This window comes from Dreissena polymorpha, chromosome 1, assembly GCF_020536995.1.
Source record: "Dreissena polymorpha isolate Duluth1 chromosome 1, UMN_Dpol_1.0, whole genome shotgun sequence".
NCBI lineage: Eukaryota > Metazoa > Mollusca > Bivalvia > Myida > Dreissenidae > Dreissena > Dreissena polymorpha.
The window spans coordinates 150666337-150690179 of record NC_068355.1 but is presented as its reverse complement, the minus strand read 5'-3'; the positions used below and the strand labels follow the sequence as shown (position 1 = coordinate 150690179).

The window sequence follows — 23843 nt, the reverse complement described above, 5'->3', positions numbered from 1 at the left end:
GTCTGCAAACATTAGACATAAAATATCTGGGATATCATTAGTTATGAAAATACCAGTTTCACATTTAATCCTGAAAAGTGACGATAACTCATCTATAAATAGCGCAAAAATAGTCGAACTCGATTTGTCTCCCTGCCTGGTTCCAATATTACATATTACAGTTTTATGGGGGTTATTATCGGATTAACGGCTCCTTTATGATATTGAGCAATAAGTTAAGTAACACAGGGACAAACTGTCACGACGATCAAATAGCCGCTATTTCTTTGTTAAAATCAAAACTATGGGGCTGGCAAAAGCATTTAATTTCTCAACATCAACAAATAAAAACTTGTTTCAACAGGTATTTGTGAGCATTTCTGTTTAATAGATTAATTATTTAATGTTCTGGGAAGGATATATATTGATTAAGATAACAACAATTTCTGAATTAAATATAAAACATTCACTCGATGTACTACATTTCGGATATGTTAAATTCGGACATTTAAAGATATTTATGTGTTGGTTTGATGTTGATAGTTTGTAAAAGTATGTTTTATGTTATTTCAGGCAACTAATTGGATTGTGGCAATTATCTGGGCTTTTCTGTCAGGAAAAAGGCGTGAACAACAGTCATTTAATTGAACCTGAAAATCATCCACCACTAACAGAAAACTTGTTTACAACAGAAGCTGATGTATATCATGTCCAAAAGACCAAATATAACTGTTAAAGAATTTGAAGTGAGATGCTTTATTTTCTGATTCCCTTTCAAATGATGAAAATTGGTGTGATTTTATGTTTAAATAATTAATTTCGAAACATTTATGCAGCATACTGTTGAATACATTGATGTTAACATTATTATATTATTTTGGTTATCTGTGTTGTTTATCAAGTTAAAAAAATGTTATTTATATACAAATAAAGCTCATTAAGTCTTATGAAGGTATGACTTATGAAGGTACTTATTGTGTTTTTTATGAAATAACATACTTTTTAAAGTGATAATATAGTCAATGACATTAATGTAGTAAGGTTTCTTAAAATGATTGTTCTTATTAATAAGGTGGAATAACCGACAGTATTCACACCGCGAAAAAGTGGCTACAACTTTTTTTGGGCCAGTGGAACCCCTGAGTAGTAGTAGTAGTGGTAGTAGTAGTAGTAGTAGTAGTAGTGGTAGTAGTAGTAGTAGTAGTAGTAGTAGTAGTAGTAGAATAAGTAGTAGTAGTAGACGTAGTAGAAATAGTAGTAGAAGTAGTATTAGTAGTAGTAATAGTAGTAGTAGTAGTAGTAGTAGTAGCGGTAGTAGTAGTAGTAGTAGTAGTAGTAGTAGTAGTAGTAGTAGTAGTAGTAGTAGTAGTAGTAGTAGTAGCAGTAGTGGTAGTGAGACTGGTGGTAGTGGTAGTGGGACTGGTGGTAGTGGTAGTAGTAGTTCTAGTATTTGCAGAATCATGAGTAGTAATAGTAGCAGTAGCAATGTAGTAGCAGTTGCAGCACCACCAACACTAGCAGTAGTTGTAGTTGCTGTAATAGTAGTAGAAGCTGCAGTAGAAGCTGTAGCAGCAGCAGTAGCGACAGCAGTAGTAGCATCAGAAGCAGTAGCAGCAGCAGCAGTAGCAACAGCAGCAGCAGCAGTAGCAATAGCAGCAGTAGCAGCAGTAGTAGCAGTAGTAGTAGTAGTAGTAGTAGTAGTAGTAGTAGTAGTAGTAGTAGTAGTAGTAGTAGTAGTAGTAATAGTAGTAGTAGAAGTAATAGTTGTTGTAGTAGTAGCAGCAGTAGCAGCAATTACAGCAGCAGCAGCAATAGCAGCAGCAGCAGTAGTAGCAGCAATAGTAGCAGCAGCAGTAGCAGCAGCAGTAGTAGCAGTAGTAGCAGCAGTAGCAGGGGTAGCAGTAGTAATAGAAGTAGTAGTAGTAGTAGTAGCAGTAGTATTTTTAGTATTATTATAATCCCCGCCGAAAAAAAATTCGGAGGGGATATAGTAATTGGTCCTGTCCGTCTGTCCGTCCGTCTGTCCGTCCGGCTGAAACTTTGTCCGGAGCATTACTCCAAATCTATTCAATGGATTTACTTTAAACTTAATATATAAACATATGTCAACTAGGAGAAGTGCAGTGACCAAGAACCATAACTCTATCTACCTTAGTTTTTGAATTATCTCCCCTTTTATATAACTTTAAAGTAAAAAAAAAATTCCGGAGCAAAACTCTAAATACATGTATACTTAAGGGATTTACTTAAAACTTGAAATATAAACAGATGGCAACTAGGAGAAGTGCAGTGACCAAGAACCACAGCTCTATCTACCTTAGTTTTTGAATTATCTCCCCTTTTATATTATTTTAAAGTAAATTTTTGTGCGGAGCATAACTCTAAATCTACTGAAGGGATTTACTTGAAACTTGAAATATAAACAGATGGCAAGTAAGAAAAATGCAGTGACTAAGAACCATAACTCTATCTACCTTAGTTTTTGAATTATCTCCCCTTTTATATAACTTTAACGTAAATTTTGTCCGGAGCATAACTCTAAATCTACTAAAGGGATTTACTTGAGACTTGAAATATAAACATATGTCAACTAGTAGAATTGCAGTGACCAAGAACCATAACTCTATCTACCTTAGTTTTTTAATTGTCTCCCCTTTTATATAATTTTAAAGTAAATTTTTGTCCGGAGCATAACTCTAAATCTACTGAAGGGATTTACTTGAAACTTCAAACTTGAACAGATGGCAAGTAAGAGAAGTGCAGTTACTAAGAACCATAACTCTATCTACCTTAGTGTTTGAATTATATCCCTTTATTTAATTTCAAAGTAAATTTTTGTCCGGAGCATAATGAATTATCTCCCTTTATTTGTTTTTACAAAAATTATTCTATTCTCTAAAACAAATGTTGTCATACAAGCAAACACATTTCGGCGGGAATTTGACACTACTGTGACAAGCTCTTGTTATTTGTATTAGTTTTATTATTATTATTATTATTATTATTATTATTATTATTATTATTATTAGTTGTAGTAGTAGTAGTAGTAGTAGTAGTAGTAGTAGTAGTAGAAGTAGTAGTAGTAGTAGTAGTAGTCGTAGTAGTAGTAGTATCAGAAGCAGCAGTAGCAACAGCAGCAGCAGTAGCAGCTGTAGCAGCTGTAGCAGCAGTAGCAGCTGTAGCAGCACTAGCCACAGAAGCAGCAGTAACAACAGGAGTAGCAGCAGTAGCAGTAGTAGCAGCAGTAGCAGCAGTAGAAGTAGTAGCAGCAGTAGCTGCAGTAGCAGTAGTAGCAGTAGTAGCAGCAGTAGTAGTAGTAGTAGTAGTAGCAGTAGTAGTAGTAGTAGTAGTAGTAGTAGCAGCAGCAGTAGCAGCAGTAGCAAATAACTGCATAAACATTGCATGCTATGCATTTTCCAGATTTTTCATCAAGAGTCAATAACATGACCTGGAATTGTTATCTCTTTTAGGTATAATCTGCCTATGGCAATGTTGAGTGCGAGCTGCACATCATAATTATGATATTGGTTCTTATTCCATGAACAATGAAATCAAAGCACAATGCTCTATAATATGTAGATTATGTAACTTTTTCAATTGTTTATCAGTCTATTGAACCATTTATTGTAATAGCCTTACATATAGATGATACAAGTGTTGTTTATTCATAGATAAATAATTGATGGAACTTGGAAATAATTTGATCAGGAAAATTTTTGAAAATTAGGAACCTTGATTCTGAATTTTGTCAAACATAGTTTTGTTCGGTGAATAAAGGGTATCATGTTTTGCGTTCATTATGTTATGGATTTTGTTGTTCTTCTGGTTTAAAATATATAAATAAATCACATGAAGAAAAGACAAGCTAGTTGTTAAAATTTTATTTATTATTATATAATTATATAACACATCAAAACAACCGCAAGAATGTTGAGTGGACACATTATTAAAATAAAAGTATCGTTCAACCCAGTACAATAAAATATGCTTCATTTAAAATGGACATTTCATAGATTATTACATGTAACTGTGTCATAAATCAAAAGTAAAGAGCATTTAGACGGCTATAATCTAATTAATGCATGCGCCTAAATTGTTTTACGAGATTGCATGTTCACACTAATCAGGGAGACACTTTCCGCTTTTGTCGTATTTTTCTATGAGCAAAAATCCAGTTATGGCAGAAAGTATCGCACTTGATAAGCCTGTGCGGACTACACAGCCTAATCTGGGACAACACTATGTACATGCATTAAAACCTCTTTTTACAGAGCCTCAAGTATTTATTAAATGATTAATTAAGTCTTCTTACATGATTGTTTAAGACACACTCAGAAATCTCTAAAGTGAAACATGATTTATTTGATAGCAGGCGCAGGAAAATTAGTTGAACTTGAAGTAAAATTATTCAGGAAATGTACATGAAGTTCCAGACTTAACTAAACAACACTGTCATTTCAAGCAATATATCGAATAAATGTCTTGTTACTCGATAGTGTGCACGAAAATCGTCGATATTTTCTGGTATCCTCATGTAATTTGGTACTGTATGATGTTCTTGTTTTCAGAGAGTATACTCAAAATAGTTAGTATACTGTATTCTTAAATAACCCATCCAAACTAAAGCGCATTCCATCACTTACCCTACCAAACATGCGTTTACAACTTCCGTTTCCAGACTAAAATGAGCGATCGAAATCGACCCTAGTTTCAGTAAAGATGGTATAGTTTTACGGCAAACGAAGTTAAAATCCTTGTCTCTATTAAAGATAATAGCATATAAAAAATATATAAAATAACAAAAATATGGGCTTCCATCCTGAACTTAGAACCAGAAGAAAACATGTGTTTATTGCATGGAATTTCAGCCGAATAAACATCTTAATGTGACTTGAACACTAACACGTGGGTGTAAAATAGCGTGAACGCAAACGACCATACTCGCAACAATCACGCACCAATCACTGAATTTTGACTACTACTTTAGTAGTGCTATTATTACTGCTGCAGCTACTACTACTACAACAACTACTTCTACTGCCAATGCTGGTGGTGCTTGTGCTGCTACTGCAATGCTACTGCTACTATTACTTCTACTACTACTACTACTACAAATACTACTACCACTACTACCAGTCCCACTACCACTACCACTATAACCAGTCTCACTACCATTACCCCAATTACCATCACTACTACTACTACAGTAACTACTACTGCTCTACTACTACTACTACTACTACTACTACTACTACTCCTACTACTACTACTACTACTACTACTACTACTTCTACTACTACTACTACTACTACTACTACTACTACTACCACCACTACTACTACTACTACTACTACTACTACTACTACTACTACTACTACTACTACTACTACTACTACTACAGTAACTGCTGCTGCTACTAATACTACTTCTGCTGCTTCTACTGCTACTACTGCTACTGCTGCTACTCCTGCATCTGCTCCTACTACTGCTATTACTCTTATTTCTGCTGCTGCTGCTGCTACCACTGCTACTACTGCTACTGCTGCTAATGATGCTACTGCAGCTACTACTTCTACTACTACTTCTACTGACTGCTTCTACTGCTGCTACTGCTGCTACTGCTTCTACTGCTTCTACTGCTGCTACTGCTGCTGCTGCTACCGCTACTGCTACTATTACTTCTACTACTACTACTATTACAAATACTACTACCACTTCTACCAGTCCCACTACCACTACAACCAGTCTCACTACCACTACCACTACTACCAGTCTCACTACCGCTACCGCTACTGCTATCACTACTACTACTACTACTACTACTACTACTACTACTACTACTACTACTACTACTACTACTACTACTACTACTACTACTGCTATCTACTAATACTAAGACTACTACAACAACTACTACTACCGCTACTTCTGGTGGTGCTGGTACCGCTACTACACTGCTACTGCTACTACTCCTGATTCTGCTACTACTACAACTACTATTACCACTACCACCAGTTCCACTACCACTTCTACCAGTCTCACTACCACTACCGCTACTACTACTTCTACTACTACTACTACTACTACTACTACTACTACTACTACTACTACTACTACTACTACTACTACTACTACTACTTCTACTACTACTACTACTACTACTACTATTACTACTACTACTACTACTACTACTACTACTACTACTACTACTACTACTACTACTACTACTACTACTACTACTACTACTGCTGTTACTACTGCTGCTTCTGCTGCTACTGCTGCTGCTACTGCTGCTGCTGCTACTGCTGCTGCTGCTACTGCTGCTGCTACTCCTGCTGCCGCTACTGCAGCTACTATTACTATTACAACAACTACAACTACTGCTACTGTTGGTGGTGCTGCAACTGCTACTACACTGCTACTGCTACTATTACTACTCCTGATTCTGCTACTACTAGAACTACCACCAGTCCCACTCCCACTACCACTTCTACCAGTCTCACTACCACTACCGCTACTACTACTACTACTACTACTACTACTACTACTACTACTACTACTAATACTACTACTGCTTATACTAGTACTGCTACTATTGCTGCTACTTCTGCTACTACTGCTACTACTGCTACTCCTGCTACTGCTGCTACTGCTGCTACTGCTGCTACTGCTGCTACTGCTGCTTCTGCTGCTACTGCTGCAGCTGTTACTGCTGCTGCTGCTGCTGCTCCTGCTGCTGATACTGATGCTGCTGCTAATGCTGCTACTGCTTCGACTGCAGCTACTACTACTTCTACAACAACTACTTATACTGCTACTGCTGCTGCTACTGCTGCTGCTGCTACTGATGCTGCTGCTACTGCTGCTTCTGCTTCTACTGCAGCTACTTCTACTACTACAACAACTACTAATACTGCTACTGCTGCTGCTACTGCTGTCGCAACTGCTGCTACTGCTGCTGCTGCTACTACTTGTACTGCAGCTACTACTACTACTACTACAACAACTACTACTACTGCTACTGCTGCTGCTGCTACTGATGCTGCTGCTACTGATGTTGCTGCTTATGCTGCTTCTGCTTCTACTGCAGCTACTACTACTACTACAACAACTACTAGTTCTGCTGCTGCTTCTGCTTCTACTGCTGATGCTGCTACTGCTGCTGCTTCTACTGCTTCTACTGCAGCTACTACTACTTCTACAACTACTACTACTACTGCTACTGTTGGTGGTGCTGCAACTGCTACTACACTGCTACTATTACTACTCTTGATTCTGCTACTACTAGAACTACTACTAGCATTACCACCAGTCCCACTACCACTACCACTGCTACCAGTCTCACTAACACTACCGCTACTACTACTACTACTACTTCTACTTCTACTACTACTACCACTACTACTACTACTATTACTACTACTACTACTACTACTACTACTACTACTACTACTACTACTACTACTACTACTACTATTACTACTACTACTACTACTACTACAACTACTTCTACTACTACTACTACTACTACTACTACTACTACTACTACTACTACTACTACTACTACTACTACTACTACTGCTGCTGCTACTACTAGTACTGCTACTACTATTACTACTGCTGCTGCTACTTCTGCTACTACTGCAACTACTGCTACTACTGCTTCTACTGCTACTGCTGCTACTGCTGTTACTCCTGCTAGAGCTGCTACTACTGCTGCTACTGCTGCTGCTACTGCTGCTACTTCTACTGCTGCTGCTGCTACTGCTACTACTACTACTACTACTACTACTACTACTACTACTACTACTACTACTACTACTACTACTACTACTACTACTACTGCTGCTGCTACTTCTAGTACTGCTACTACTATTACTACTGCTGCTGCTACTTTTGCTACTACTGCTACTACTGCTACTACTGCTTCTACTGCTACTGCTGCTACTGCTGTTACTCCTGCTAGAGCTGCTACTACATCTGCTACTGCTGCTGCTACTGCTGCTGCTTCTACTGCTGCTGCTGCTACTGCTGCTACTACTACTACTACAACACCTACTAATACTGCTACTGCTTCTGCTACTGCCGCTACTGCTGATACTGCTACTGCTGCTGCTGCTGCTACTGCTTCTACTGCAGCTGCTACTACTACTACTACAACAACTACTACTATTGCTACTGTTGGTGGTGCTGCAACTGCTACTACACTGCTACTGCTACTATTACTACTCCTGATTCTGCTACTATTACAACTACTACTACCACTACCACCAGTCCCACTACCACTACCACTACTACCAGTATCACTAACACTACAGCTTCTACTACTACTACTACTTCTACTACTACTACTACTACTACTACTACTACTACTACTACTACTACTACTAATAATAATAATAATAATAATAATGCTACTGCTGCTGCTGCTACTGCCGCTACTGCTGCTACTGCTACTGCTGCTGCTGCTGCTGCTTTTACTGCAGCTAATACTACTACTACAACAACTACTACTACTACTGCTACTGCTGGTGGTGCTGGTACTGCTACTACACTGCTGCTACTCCTTCTTCTGCTGCTACTGCTTTTACTCCTTCTACTGCTGTTACTGCTACTACTGCTGCTACTGCTGCTACTGCTGTTGCTGCTACTGCTGCTGCTGCTACTGATGCTGCTGCTACTGCTTCTACTGCTACTGCAGCTACTACTACTACTACAACAAGTACTTATACTGTTACTACTGCTACTGCTGCTACTGCTGCTACTGCTACTACTGCTGCAGCTGCTGCTACTGCTGCTACTGCTGCTGTTGCTGCTTCTACTGCTGCTGCTGCTGCTACTGTTGCTGCTACTGTTGCTGTTATTGCTGCTACTAGAAACCGCTATTTTTACTTAAGCTTAAAAAGTTACTATAACACCTTGCTTGCAGTTGAAAAAATTACTCCCACACCGGTCGACATACGACACTTGCGCGATATTTGCTCGATATATCGCGCGAGTGTCGTATTAAGCGTCGAGAGAATGTCGTGCGTCGAGAGAATATCGTGTGTCGACCTAGTGATTTTTAGGTCGACAGGCGACATTTTTGCGATATATCATATTGAATGTCGCGCGTCGTATCGTGCGTCGAGAGAATGTCGAGTGTCGCGCTCGAAGGTCGACACACGACATTCAAGCCACATTCAAGCGACATTCTCTCGACGTTAGATACGACGCGCGACAATTCAGTCGACAGTCAAGATTTTCTGCGATATGTTTTTCTAAAAGCCAGCGCGATATGCGACACTCAAATATTGATTGTCGCATGATTGTCGCGCGTCGTATTCAGCGTCGAGAGAATGTCGCTTGAATGTCGTGTGTCGACCTCGAAGGTCGACACGCGACACTCAACTTGGCCTTATCCTGATTCCGTAGGAAATCACTATGGGTGCGCTACCTTAATGTCAATATTCGTTTATGTAGTATACAATTTATACGTATATGTTACATGAAAACGTGTACTTTTAGAGGTAACAGTCGATTTGGCGTACGAAAAAACAAACAGGGTTTATAAACTGGCAATTCGGCAAATGTGGTCTCTTTTGTCCGGAATGTCTGGAACACAGCTTAATGCACAAGCATATACATTCGTTACAGACGGTATGGTGCTATTGCAATTTGCATTTAATTCAGGTATATAATGTGCTTCAAACACGGTTAACATTTACGTACTATCAATTTGTATTACGTCGCAGTGAAATGGACCTTTAAAATTATAAGAGCGCACATTTGTGTTCCTTAGCAGTCAACACTTGTTTTTTACGAATATTTCTAGCGTGCAATTTACACGTTGCGTCGATGCTCAGAGAGTTCGAAAGTGTGGTCACTCTCCTGTGGCAACCCGTTGACCAACGTGCACCGAGGATCGAACTGGACAGGGAAATATATGAACTACAAAGAGGTATGAAGTGCACATAAAACATTCTTGATGGACATAATATATCAAATAAAGCTTGCATTTGTTTGGTAATGTATTGATTAAAAAAATCGTCATGTTTTTCGTATAGACATAAGAACACTGATAAAGGCAAAGGAATTGTTGTGACCCAGGTCTTTAAACGTTTGTATTCCTTACTGATATGATTTTTAGCTTTAACTGAGTTTTGTGACATTTAAAAAGGACACAACAGTGAACAAATTTTATTATTGCAACATTTCGCGACATTGTGTAGTAAAATGTTTAGTGCATATTTAATTATTTTAGTAAAAACCATTGGACAAACTTATCTTCAGGAGAGGGACACATTTTCGCAATCGGCAGACATAGGTAACAATAACATTACTTATAGTTTACCTTCTGTTGGTTTCTATAGAAAATCTGGTATACCAAGTGACAATTACAAAACGGTAATATGGCGAGAAGCTTGTTTGTTTTTTGTGCTAGCTAAATGAGATGTTTTAGTGGCTAACTCGGTGATTTAGGAATGGGATTTTGAACCTGAGAGGAACTTAAGGTACTAAAGCGTTCACGCTTACATTGAGTTTTCTCTTAGCTACTGATATTGACTGTTATTATGAAAAAGTATTAAAAAATGCATGTACATTACAAGATTTTGTACAACAGGACATTGAAATACCGTTACTCCAATGTTGATCCGTAGACAACTCGTGATTATCGTGTTTATCGGACTCGTGTTTATCGAATTCGTGATTATCGGACTCTGCTAGCCAATTTTGTGAAGTATACTTCTCGCAAAAGATAGCATTCACCCATTGTGTTCCTTGTAGTATGTCCAATACATCGACACCGATTCAAAATACTAAAAAGAGGGATTTGTCGTCACCAGAATTTTTACTGGATTACAAGAAACATAAATTTAACGTATCTCCAGAACCCTGCGACACGAATACTCGAAACATAGCCATGGCAACGAATATATCCCTGGATCAGGACGCTATTCAGGCTATCGCCGCTGCGCTCAAAGACACTATACAAAGCAACATCGAGGTAATGCTTCAGTCATCAATTCAAACGATTGTCGAGGGCGTGATTTTCGGTCTCTAATCCAAAGTTAGCAAACTTGAAGAAGAAAACAGCAACCTGAAATCCTCAAACGAAGTCCTTACAAAACGCGTTCGCGACCTTGAACTCCGTTCCGACGCAGCTGAGCAATACAGTAAGCGCAACTGTTTGCGGATTTCCGGATTACCAGAATCTGATAGTGAAAACACCGACGACTTGGTACTTGGAGTTTGCGAGGCCCTTCAAACCAATATAAATGTCGCCGACATCGATAGAAGCCACCGTCTAGGTAGACCAAAGCAAAAGGGCCCAAGAGATATTCTGGTGAAATTCGCAACGTACAGAGCCAGACAGAAACTTTACACTAAACGCACTAGTCTGAAGGACATTGGTGACAAGTTCAAATGCATTTACGTCAATGAACAGCTTACATCTGTTCGTTCGAATCTCTTGTTCGAAGCTCGTTCGCTTGTCAAAGCAGGCAATCTTCTTGGGGCATGGTCTTCTGATGGAAACATTCTCATCAAAGCTAAACACGACGATGGCACTCCTACCTTACGCATAGTTTCCCCACAGGACTTAGAGCCATATCGCTAGACAACGCTTTCTATTTTGGACAGTGTAGATAAACCAGTAAACGCACGATATTTGCTCATTCACATTCAAACGCTGTGTTTACAATTTGTATGTGCTTTGTATCAATAATCAGTGTGTCATTTTTTATTTGTTATTCCAACCATAACCAAGGAATCCACTGTAACTATTTTTATCCTGATTTCTTTTCAAGCACGCGTATTCAGCTCTCTTTTTTTTAAATTAATGTAGTGAACTGTTATACCTTCTCTTAACATTGTCATAAACACTGCCTGCCAATTGTTGTAAATGTTAACAATGTAAAAAGAAGCTGATAACAAAATGACCATTACCCAAGGCCGGGATAACTTTCTTGGTCATACCTCCTTACTTAACCATGGTTGGATTTGTGTGTTATCTTAATTGTGTATAATGTGTTTTCCTTTTAGGTCATTTCCCATTTCTGATTTAAATTTGAGTCTCTTAAGTCATGTCAAACCATAACGTCGTCTCTCACGCCCGCCTAGGCCCACGCGCACATGCACACCTCTTACACATCTACATGGACCAACACCAACATATACATTCCGCCACTCACGCTCACACATACACACGCACGCATACACGCATACATAGGCACACCACTAAATTGATTCACCGGCATTTCAATCCAACTTGACTGAATTGGCCTTTTGGCAACTGCATTGTATTTGAACGCTTTACCACAAACTTTAAACACAACCCCATTCCTAATAGCCACTCATTCTTACTTCAATTGAGACATGCGAGACATGCCTCTTTGCTTCTTTCATCCTTCTTCCTGTCTTCTGTTCCTAACCCTCTTCACTATACTTCTTGGAGCACCTCATGGAGTCTGGTTTAATTTGGAATTCGTATCCCAACTACCGATGGTTCCGGTACTGTTTCTCCTGCCTAGCGTCAATGCATTTTTCAGCACAGGAATAACATAATGACTAGCAAGTGTTGCGTCTACACGAGAAACATACGATTCAAATACCAATGGCGTCTTGTAATCTCTTTCTTATGCACCATGGTCCTCTTTCAAGTGGAGAAGTATTCTATCCTACATCATCTACAAACCTTCACGGTTGCCAGACCATTAACACCGTATACCAATTCAAATATCGTAATCTCGGAAATTCACAGATCTAATATCGAGCTGACATGCGTGTTACTAAAACTTCTGATTTCGTCATTCGTGAGTTATGTCGCCTACACGTTCCTCTTTATCTTACTATGTAGTGACATCCACCCAAATCCCGGTCCTATTTCGAGACAGAACCTAGAATCTGCCTCAACATCATTCACCTCTTCTTCTCAATCAGTTGATATAAGTAACCACTTATCCTTTATGCACTACAACGTCCAAAGTATCATCAAGAAATTAGACATTTTATATACCGAATTTAAGGATTTCGACATTCTATCGTTCTCAGAAACATGGCTCACTGAAACATCCCTTACACAAGATCTGTATTTTCCAGATTTTAACCCCCTGAAAGAAAAGATCGGCCTGGAGACAGCCACGGTGGTGTCTTAGTCTACATTAAAAATAATCTATCTTACAAAAGACGCACAGACCTCGAAATCAATGGTACTGAATCAATCTGGATTAAACTCGTTACATTTTCTAAACATACCCTGTTCGGCGTATTTTACAGACCCCCAGATACACCTGCACATATACATGCTGCCATTGAAAATTCTATACATCTTGCTGTTGACACGGGAATCACCAACATTATTATAACCGGTGACTTTAATATCAACTTCCAGGACCCTAACAACAAACTCAAACAGTTGTGCAACCAATGCGGCCTCTACCAAACCATTAATGACCCTACACATTACACTGAGCGTTCCTCTTCAACAATTGACTTAATACTCACCTCTGAGCCTAACCTTATTCACTCATCGGGGGTGGGAGACCCCTGTCTTGAACAAAATATTAGATATCACTGCCCCATCTATGGTCTTCTTAACTTCAAAAAGGCACATAAACGCACATTTAAGCACCATATATGGATTTTCGATCAGGGCAACTACGAAGCGCTTCGCGAAGTTATGGCTAACACCGACTGGGACGCTATAAAGCATAACGACCTTAATATTTATTCTAAAAACATATCCGAGTACATAATATCCACGGCGAAAAACTATATTCCAAACAGACTAATAACAATTCGCCCAATCGAACCAGCCTGGATAACCACTCACATAAAACATCTCATTCGTTGTCGTCGACGGTTGTTTCGCAAAGCCAAACACACAACACTTGAACGCGACTGGTTCAAATTCAGGACTCTGCGAAACAAAGTTGTGGCCGAAATTAGACGGGCAAAAGACAAATTGGCTGAAAAGCTTCAATCAACACCAAATTCTAGATCCTGGTGGTCATGTTTGAAAAGTTTCATTCGACCTTACTCGACATCATCCATACCCTCACTTATCCATCAAGATTCAATTATTGAAGACGACACCATGAAAGCTACTGTCCTTAACAACTTCTTCACAGAACAAACTATCCTGGACGACTCAGAAGCACCTAACCTAAGGCAATTCATATATCATAACAACGAAACTCTGACCTCCCTTGTGGTCACTCCAACTGAGATTGAATCAGTGCTACGAGGCTTACCATTAAATAAAGCTTCTGGCCCAAATTCAGTAAATAACCGCATCCTGAGAGAACTTTCAACTGAACTATCTTTTCCTTTATGTGATATTTTCAATACTTCCTTACGCACCTCTGTATTCCCAGAACCATGGAAAGAAGCTTTTGTCACCCCAATATTCAAATCGGGAGACTCATCTAACCCAGCCAACTATCGTCCTATCTCTTTACTTAGCACACTTGGAAAAGTATTCGAAAGAATTGTATTTAAATATACATTTAACTTCCTACACACTCATCAGATCCTCTCCCCCTTACAATCTGGATTTGTCCCTGGTGACTCAACAATAAACCAGCTTACGTTTCTCTATAACTTCTTTAGCGAGGCTATCGATTCTGGAAAAGAGGTCAGAGCTATATTCTGCGACATCAGCAAAGCATTCGACCGTGTTTGGCATAAGGGTTTGTTGTTTAAGCTTACGAATATAGGCATAAGAGGTTGTCTCTTATCCTGGTTCGAATCCTACCTTACTAACCGCAAACAAAAAGTTGTTCTCCCAAACGCATAATCCAATTGGTCTCATATCAACGCTGGAGTACCCCAAGGCTCAATTTTAGGACCTCTTTTGTTTTTAATTTTCATTAATGATATTGTAAAAGATAGTCATGCAAACATCAGGTTATTTGCCGACGACACTAGCCTTTATGTTGTAGTCGACAATCCAGTCAACGCTGCAGCTATACTTAACTCCGACCTCGAAAGAATCAATAAATGGGCTAAAACGTGGCTTGTCAGTTTTAATCCTATGAAAACGGAATCAATGATTATAAGTCGCAAGACAAACACAACTCAACATCCCCCTGTATATATGGATAACGTTGCCATTAGCGAAGTAACAAAACATAAACATCTAGGACTCTACTTTACGAAAGATCTTAAATGGGGCGCCCATATTGAGTACATAGTTAATAAGGCCTACACAAGAATACACGTGATGAAAAAGTTAAAATTTAATTTAGATCGTTCCTCATTGGAAACCATGTACTTATCATTTATTCGTCCTTTACTCGAATACGGCGATGTCGTTTTCGACAACTGTACATTACAAGACCAAGAACTGTTAGAAAACGTCCAACATGAGGCTGCACGAATAGTCACAGGTGCCACGAAATTAATCTCTATCCAAAAGCTTTTGGAAGAAGTCGGATGGGAAACTTTAAGTAATCGCAGAGCCAAACATAAACTCACTCTTTTTAACAAAATGACTAATAACCTAACCCCATCCTATCTGTCTGACTTATGTCCACCAATGAATACCAACGACCGCTATAATTTAAGGAATAATCAATCACTTTATGTCCCTAGAGCTAGAACTGCGCTCTACTACAACTCATTTATCCCATCCACAACTCGTGCTTTCAATAGCCTTTCAACCGAAACCTCGAACGCATCATCCATCCACACATTTAAAAGAGGTCTTCCATCATCAGCGGTCAAAGTTCCAAAATATTATTACTATGGAAAACGTATATCCCAGATAATGCATACGCGACTACGCACAAACTGCAGTGTGCTTTCACATGACCTGTTAAGTAAAAACATTATACAATCCCCTCTTTGCTCTTGTGGCGAAGAAGAAACAGCTAGCCACTATTTTTTACACTGCCCATTGTACTCCACCATTCGAGTGCGCCTCTTGAACTGTGTATCGCACTTCTGCCTACCCTCAACCAAGGTATTGCTTTTTGGAAATCCTATTCTTTCTTTGGAAGACAACTGTACTATTTTTGCAGCAGTACATACCTTTATTGATATATCTAAACGTTTTGATAAGACGCCTTCGGTACCAATTCCCACATTATTATAACGTGCTCCCCAGCTCCTTCAAACTCTTTCTCCAACCTCGTTCTACCACTAGATCTCCGCTTCCATTTCTCTAACTCTTCCCTACTATCACTTACACATCCACTTTATCTATGTATCCATACTCATCTACTTTTCCCACATTAAACCTTACTTCAATATAATTATACACATGTACTTTCCACCACAACCACTCTTCATTAACATTTATGTAGTGAAGTCCTTATCGCCTAATGCATCGCTTATTCATGCTCGTGGAACGACCTACAATAAGCTAAGTTTAGCTTCCAGGTCAATCCACATATTACTGTGTATTTAGTTGCTGTATATGCATTCCAAAATAAATATGTTTAAACCAAAACGAGTTACCCTAATTTTTACAGTATATGAACGGACTAAAAATCAAAATTTGCGCCACTCGTGAATTTTCCGTGTATTTTTATATGACGTCTATTAGAGTCAGTCAATATTCTACATAACCATCATACTCAACACATTGCGAATATTTACGATGTAACGAAGGTGGTTATTATTCTGTGTATCAATTGCGAAACAATTTAATAATGATGTTAGTAATTATGTCGTTTATTGTTGGATGTTGTTATCTTTCAACCAAATTATTTGTATTGTATAAACGGGGAAAGGAACGTGATATTAATTAAAAATATAAGATCATTGCAAAAACCTCAACCGTTCCACAGTTCTTGAGTTTTCCTAATTTCCAATGCGATTGTGTATTCACATTTATATGTAAAAGAGGCATTTCGGCGGTTTATTCGGTACTATATTTTAAAATATTTAATACTTAATTTCAACTTTACATAATACTTGTATATATAGTATATTATATTAACAATAATGTAATGAATGCTTGAAAGGTAAGTCTCGTTTGCATAAAACTTATGATAATAATTATCTTTATAATGTTGTGTTATTGTTTTCAGTCAGGGCTCGAGTCGAGAACATTCTTCGGAAAATGGAAGTCATCCGGAACGCGTTTAGCTGCACATTGCAAGCCTACCGCAGACGACAGTGAACCTTTATTGCAGACGCTTTTGGTGTAATGTCGCGATGTGCCTTTACAATGATTGATTTGTTTAACTATGTAACCTTCCATCCTTTATATATCGTTTTTTTATTCTGTGTGTATGTTTTCTACCAAACCAAGAATCTAGCAAGATCAATAAATAGATCTTTAATATGACAGGTACTTTTCATTTGTTTTACAGGTGTGCAATGATTAGCAATATTATAAATAATGATGGTACTTATTGTAACATACTGAAACATTTACTTTATTTCGCAACACTCTTTTTTAGCCTTAACTGTCCGTCAACATCATAACATGTACAAACATTTCTCAACCCGGTTAAAGTGCGGTCAGATAAACTTAGCCTTTTTGTGCTTCCGTTACGGTATTTATAAAGGATTGTGCGGGTCTAGACTAATAACTCTAACCTATGTTTGTGTCTTTTTCTATGTATAAAGCAATGTGCCGATCTTATTATATTAACTTATTTTTGTATTTATTTTACTGTATTTATAAAACATTATGCGGGGTATTCTTGACCATGGTTATAAATACAGCAAAGGATGTACATGTATACGACGATCGGCGTTTTAAAATAAAGGTCCATCATTAGATTGTCTATTTCCGTGTAATATTGACAATATTCAATAGTACCGAATAAAGCCGAAAATAGACTATAAACGATGTCAAATCGTTTTATTAATAGAGAGGTTACGTCAAATACCAACAGTACCAAAAACAATAACTCAATAATGTTGCGTTTCATTGTTCAACTACATATATATAAATACTTAAGCAAATTTACATACCCAATGGTTATTCAAAACATGGATGCAGACAGCACGAACATTCAGTTTCTTACATTTTATTAAATATATAACACATGTGTTGCTATTAAGTCATATGATTGCATAAAGTTGTATTGCATACCTCTACATGGTCTCTTAATAAAGTGATTTTAAATGGATTTATGGATAGTTATTACAATTTTGATAGTTTAGGCAGGACCTCCATAATCACGTGTCTTGCTGGAATTACACAAAAATCTGTCAGAATTCTGCCCTCAAGAAATGCCAAAAAAGTCAATTTCGTCTTTTCCGGTCGTTGAAGATTAAGTTGGAAGAAGAATAAGTCCATAATTTACTTTTGTGGAATGTTCAGAAAGGTAGAGTCATACGTAGCACTTATGTTTGTTTTAAAGTTCAGCTAACATCTACAGCAGACAACTCAACATTCTACCATCGCAAGATCATTATTCAGAAACATGACTCAAACAATCGACCAGTTAGTCGCAAGGCTTTGTAAAATCGGAAAGGAATGCAAAGACACCGACGCGAGGATAAGGAATTGAACTAACAAGGGTTCAACGCTTTCATTAAATAAATCAAAGCACATGGCTATAAAACATTCTACCCATAGTTTTTCATCTGTAAAATATATCTACCTCTAATTGCGCGAGTATATCAAATAACTATTGTCTCAGTCTTTGCCTTGACCGTCTTTCCGAGTGTGAGGCTCTTGTTAAAGAATGTTGTGTTTAGTGATGCTGTATCGATTGTCCTTTCTTGTATAGGCAATTAGACATGTGTCTTAAAAACAGAATTTAGTATTGTGATGGGAACGTCTTTGGTCTATGATTAGTCGTTAATGAAGAGGGTCAATTTTATTTTCATTTTATCAGCAACAGATCTAGTAGCTGTTTAGTGCGCCCTCTTGAAAAGAAACCAGCCATCGGTTTTTCAAAATACGGCCGTGTTGGTGAGAGATTTGTAATAGTTCGGGTTCCAATGTCTTACACATTAAAGGCGTTAAGGGATCAACTCTAATAAAGAACTAAGAAACCAAAATATAGACTATTTTCTATTTTATTTTTACCGTATTATTTATGAGCGTGTTATAATTTATAAACATACCGCACAATACTCTCGTTCAGGATTGCGCCAAGGAGCTCGAATCCAATTTACAATCACGTTTACACTACAAACTCAGACGTAAACACGTCTCTCTACTACGTATCATGTCCTTACGTATCTCGTATGATAAGTAAACATAACAGTTATACAATAGTAACGTATCTTAACATCAAATTACAAAATATACAAGTGAATAATTATATAGAGACCACACCATATTATAAAAAAAATATTTTATCCAATTTAACTAAGGGACATACATATTTAAGTACGGTAATTTACATTTAAAGGGCATAACTTTGAATGAAGGGAGAAAACGTGTCCTATTACAGATTCAAACTGTGCTACCGGTTAAATTCGAAATATATAACATGAGTGTTGTGTTGTCGGGCAAAAACCAATAAATAAGACTTCAGATAAAAGATGAGTGTAATTGACTTACAAATGTTTGTGGTTGAAATATTCTACCATTAACATTATATAAGTATAAATAAAAAGAAAGGAAAACAGTGATAGTGAATGCGCTATAACGCATAATTGTGTTATTACGTTAACGTATAACGCGTTATACGGCGCAATTATGGCATGGACAATTAAGTAAACGTTTTTTTAAATAATTTTAATATGTTTAATTGTTTAAGGAAATCCCCGCATTTTCATCCCAGCTCACATTCTTTGCACCCTATATTTTTGACAATAAAACATATACAAATATAATGCCAAATGTGATCATACATATATAGAGGATCTGGCACGAGTTGTCATATCATACCATATTTTATTAAACGAGTGGAAGAATTTTGTTAGAAAGCGAGCATTTGGCGAGCTTACTAACGAATTTCCTGGACGAGTTTAATAAAATATGGTATGCTTGTGTGTCGTGTCTTGCGTTCAAAGGGCGAAGCACGAAACACGAAGCGACGCATGATATTTTGCGCGCCAGTCGCCTTGACGCACGATATTTTATTATTCAAATATCGCCTATATTGTCCGAATCTCTTGTATCGCGGTATAATTTTAGACCGCGACACACGACGCACGAAGCGATACTCGATATTTTGCGCGACAGTCGCGGCGACACGCGGTATTTTTACTGTTCAAATATCGCTGTCGAGTTTTCAAAAAAATAAAATGCGACAGTCGCCTATTTATATGCGATATCTCGCCCTTTGAACACGACCGTCGCCCTTCACGAACGCGACCGTCGCCCTTTATGAACTCGACCGTCATCCTTTTATATGCGAGATATCGCCTATAAAAGGGCGACTGTCGCGTTCATAAAGTAATGCTCGGTCAGCAGCTGGAGCGTGCGCGTCGCGACCGATGCGAGAGTCACTCGCTGAAGATTTTCTCACCTGAACAATTTTCCTTATAGAGGGGAACTTTTACGGGCGGCTCTGCTAATCCAGCTGAGTCCTCCACCCTCGAGCTGGACGTCTTCTTCACAGCTACGTTTGCTGTCTCCTCGAAGATGCAGCGGTCTAGTCAACCGCTGCTAATCGACGGGGATACGCTGTCTCCCGGACCTTGAGGATCAGGGGCCCGAGCCAATCTGTATGCAAAGGTCAAAGAGGATAGTGTAGCTCCACACTATACCTTCCAAAAGAGGGACGGGAGCCGCGGGACAGCGAGCTTACTAGTGTGGAGGACATACGGGGCGGACCTGGGACGTGATACACCCTAGAACATCGAGGGATGGCCTTATAGAGGGACCCCGTGGCGGCGGTACTCAGTGCGCTCAATGCACTGGGGAAACCGTCTCGGGGATTAAGACGACTGCTTGTGACGGCAAGAGCGGCCATAAAGGTGGCGCAGCGCGCGGTGAAAAAAAGGGCGTCCTTTGATTGTATAAGGTCGGACCATAATCACTCCGTGAAGGAGGAGGAAGGACCTTTAAATAAGCTACCAATACACACACACACACGCACGCACGCACGCACGCACGCACGCACGCACGCACGCACGCACGCACACACACACACACACACACACACACACACACACACACACACACACACACACGCACGCACACACACACTCATAAAGTAATAGTATTACAACATTATTAGGACAGGAACAGTTTTACGATGAGTCGTATACACATTTCTGAAAATGGTCATTTATAAGATTATTTAACTCGTTTAATGTTTAAAACATTTCAGCCATAACACTCTTTAAAACGATGAACATAGTTTTACACTTTTAACAACAGTTATAATGGAGTATGAATAGCATCAAACAAAAACTGTCGACATTGGCTTCTTGCTACTTTTTATAAACATTATTATATCACTAGTATCATGTAAATTGTATATACCGTGGCAGAAATGACTAATGAAGCATGCACTGCACTACACTTAATGTATTTATAACTGTTTTAAATTTTACTTTATATTCTTGATATTTTTCGACAGGGATTTTCAAGAATCTATAAATAATTTTAATTAATTGATAGTTTAAGGTAAATAACCTTTCATATAATTATACATAATAACCTCTTTGTAAATAAACAACAAACGATGAATGTTTTGACACCCATTTCATTTGAAGTATGCAAAGCCGAAAAATATCAAGAGGGTTCGCTATATACGAACATAAAACTAACACCGGTCTGTGTTATAAACAAGAGCTGTAATCGTTAATTTGTTAAGCTTCAATAATAATTAGCTTAATTGATATGTTTCTAGAACAAATATTTCAATTTATTCCATAAAAAATATAATAATAATGTCAAAGGAAATTAAATGGGCGGTATCTTAACAAAAGCATAAGCTCCAAGACCGTAGCATCAGTTCGGTGCGTTAAGACCGCGCACTACTTTTTTCCGTCTTCATTCCTTACTTACTTTCATTTTTAAACCATTTTTTTCTATTGTATAAAGAATTCTATTCTCCTTAGCAAGATGTAATTTTTAAAACTGAACTCCAAATATAAACGCTACAAATCGGTACAAAGTACGAACATGTCAACCTAGATTCTAAAAATCCAAACGTTCGGTGCGTTAGGATCGCTCGCTACTTTCGTACGCCTTCATTCCTTATTTACTTTCATTTTTAAACCCTTTTTTACTATCGTGTGCAGAATTCGTTTCTCCTAAGCAAGATGTAGTTTTAAAAACTGAACTCCAAATATAAAAGCTATAAATCGGTATAAAGTACGAACATGTTAACCGTAAATCTAGATTCTAAAACGGTATGATATTTGCAAAAGTTAAAGTTATAACTCGCCGGGCTGCCCAAATCAAAAAAAAACTTCATATACATTTAAATATCTGAAAACTACGAAACGTAGGCTTTCTAATGATATATAATTTGTCAAAATCGGCCGAGAAATGAAAGTATAATTAAAAAAAGACGTTAGTGGGTGCATCAAAATGTATAACCTCGGCGCTTCAATGTACGCTCATCGATAGCTACCGGTCACGTGACTTAGTTACGACACGGTTAAACTCGCGGGGGTAAAACATAAAATGTTTATTTTTGTGTTTAAAGCGCTATATATCCATTAATAACAACGGAAATATACTAAAAGGTATATTTTTTTAAAGAAGAATTAATAATCAACAATATAACGTATAAACCAATAAAATCGGATGATTAATTTTGCATAAAATTGAATTTACAGTAAGGGTCAAATACTCGATTCATCTCCTGTCAATATACGCTCCGTGGTCCAGCGGTATTTTACCACGATTGTTCGAATTTCATGAACACTCTTGGGTCACATTGTATAGACATGTACAGCAATTGGCATTTACAAATCTCCTTTGCAACAGCAAATCTAAATTGTTTTCGCATTTGGTATGTACATGTAAAACATATTGTGGTCCCGTATACACGTTCGCACTGTTCCTGTGGGAAAAGTCATGCCTGGGGTTCATATATGTAGACTATTGACTTTATGACTTCGCACTACTCTTATATTTCATATTTGATATAGTAATTAGACATATACAGTTAAATACTTGGTTGTTGCCATATTGCATCCACGAATTAGAGTCAGCCAGTTCTTAGTTATAAGACACTTTTTGTTAACAACACTGCTCTTTTCCGGGAGTCTGACAGAAAAGTAAACAATACCCCTTAAATTAACGAGCTGTTAGCTGCTCAAGCGAACGCACCAAACCAAGTCCTATAATAGATTTGAACGTTTATGTCGTTTCCGTATCATTTCTCGATCGTTGAGAGGTAAGTACTATGTAGAATGCCGTTGTAGATCATCGGGCGATAATTGTCGCGCGTCGCGTGCATTTTGTGTATTTATACAGATTTAAGTTTACAGCAAACAATTACACAATACTTTACGCCTGAAGATTTCATTCATTAATCGGGTCTGATTAATGACGAGTAGGTCACACGAGTTGTGTATGGTATTCTTTCTTAAATTTGGACCCAGCATTTGTAACATTATTACAAGATATGTACATTTTCAGAAAGGGAATTCATTTCTGCGTTGAATAAGACCGAGTTCATGGAAATCGCTGCACAATTAATGAAGTTACGGCTATTCAAAGCGATGACCCTGTTTCCGGGTGATTTTGAGTTTGTTTGTACAGGTCCTTGCTGTGTCATAACAAACCTCTCGACAATCGTGCAAGTTACACGACAGGACTGATATCTCAGAATGAAAATATATGTAATTATTGTACTAATTGTTGCATAAGGGAATGTAACGTGTTTTCGTGAAACAAAAATGGTTCTATGTTCCCACGATTAAAAGACCTTGCGGCTGCCCGTCAAAAGTAATCCAAAGTTCAAACGTGATGCTGCAGAGGTGAGTACAGGGCTGCATGATGATTATTAAGTTCATGGAGTTTATTTGAAGAAAGACATGTATGACTTGATTTA

General features: G+C 38.1%; 1 protein-coding gene across 3 annotated transcripts in view; it reads left to right on the top strand.

Moving 5' to 3' along the window:
- The window catches only part of LOC127855870 (uncharacterized), a 29023-nt gene extending 10971 nt beyond the window's left edge, over positions 1 to 18052 (top strand). The window contains exons 3-6 of one of the 3 annotated variants that reach the window (XM_052391772.1): positions 9487 to 9618; positions 9794 to 9919; positions 10223 to 10285; positions 16998 to 18052. In XM_052391772.1, coding sequence (XP_052247732.1) covers positions 9487 to 9618; positions 9794 to 9919; positions 10223 to 10285; positions 16998 to 17089 — 413 coding nt within the window. In that variant the 3' untranslated portion in view covers positions 17090 to 18052. Of the gene's footprint in view, positions 1 to 9486; positions 9652 to 9793; positions 9920 to 10222; positions 10286 to 16997 lie in introns of all 3 variants that reach the window. The other 2 variants (XM_052391764.1, XM_052391777.1) reach the window with 2 other exon arrangements.
- Positions 18053 to 23843: the final 5791 nt, after the last annotated feature.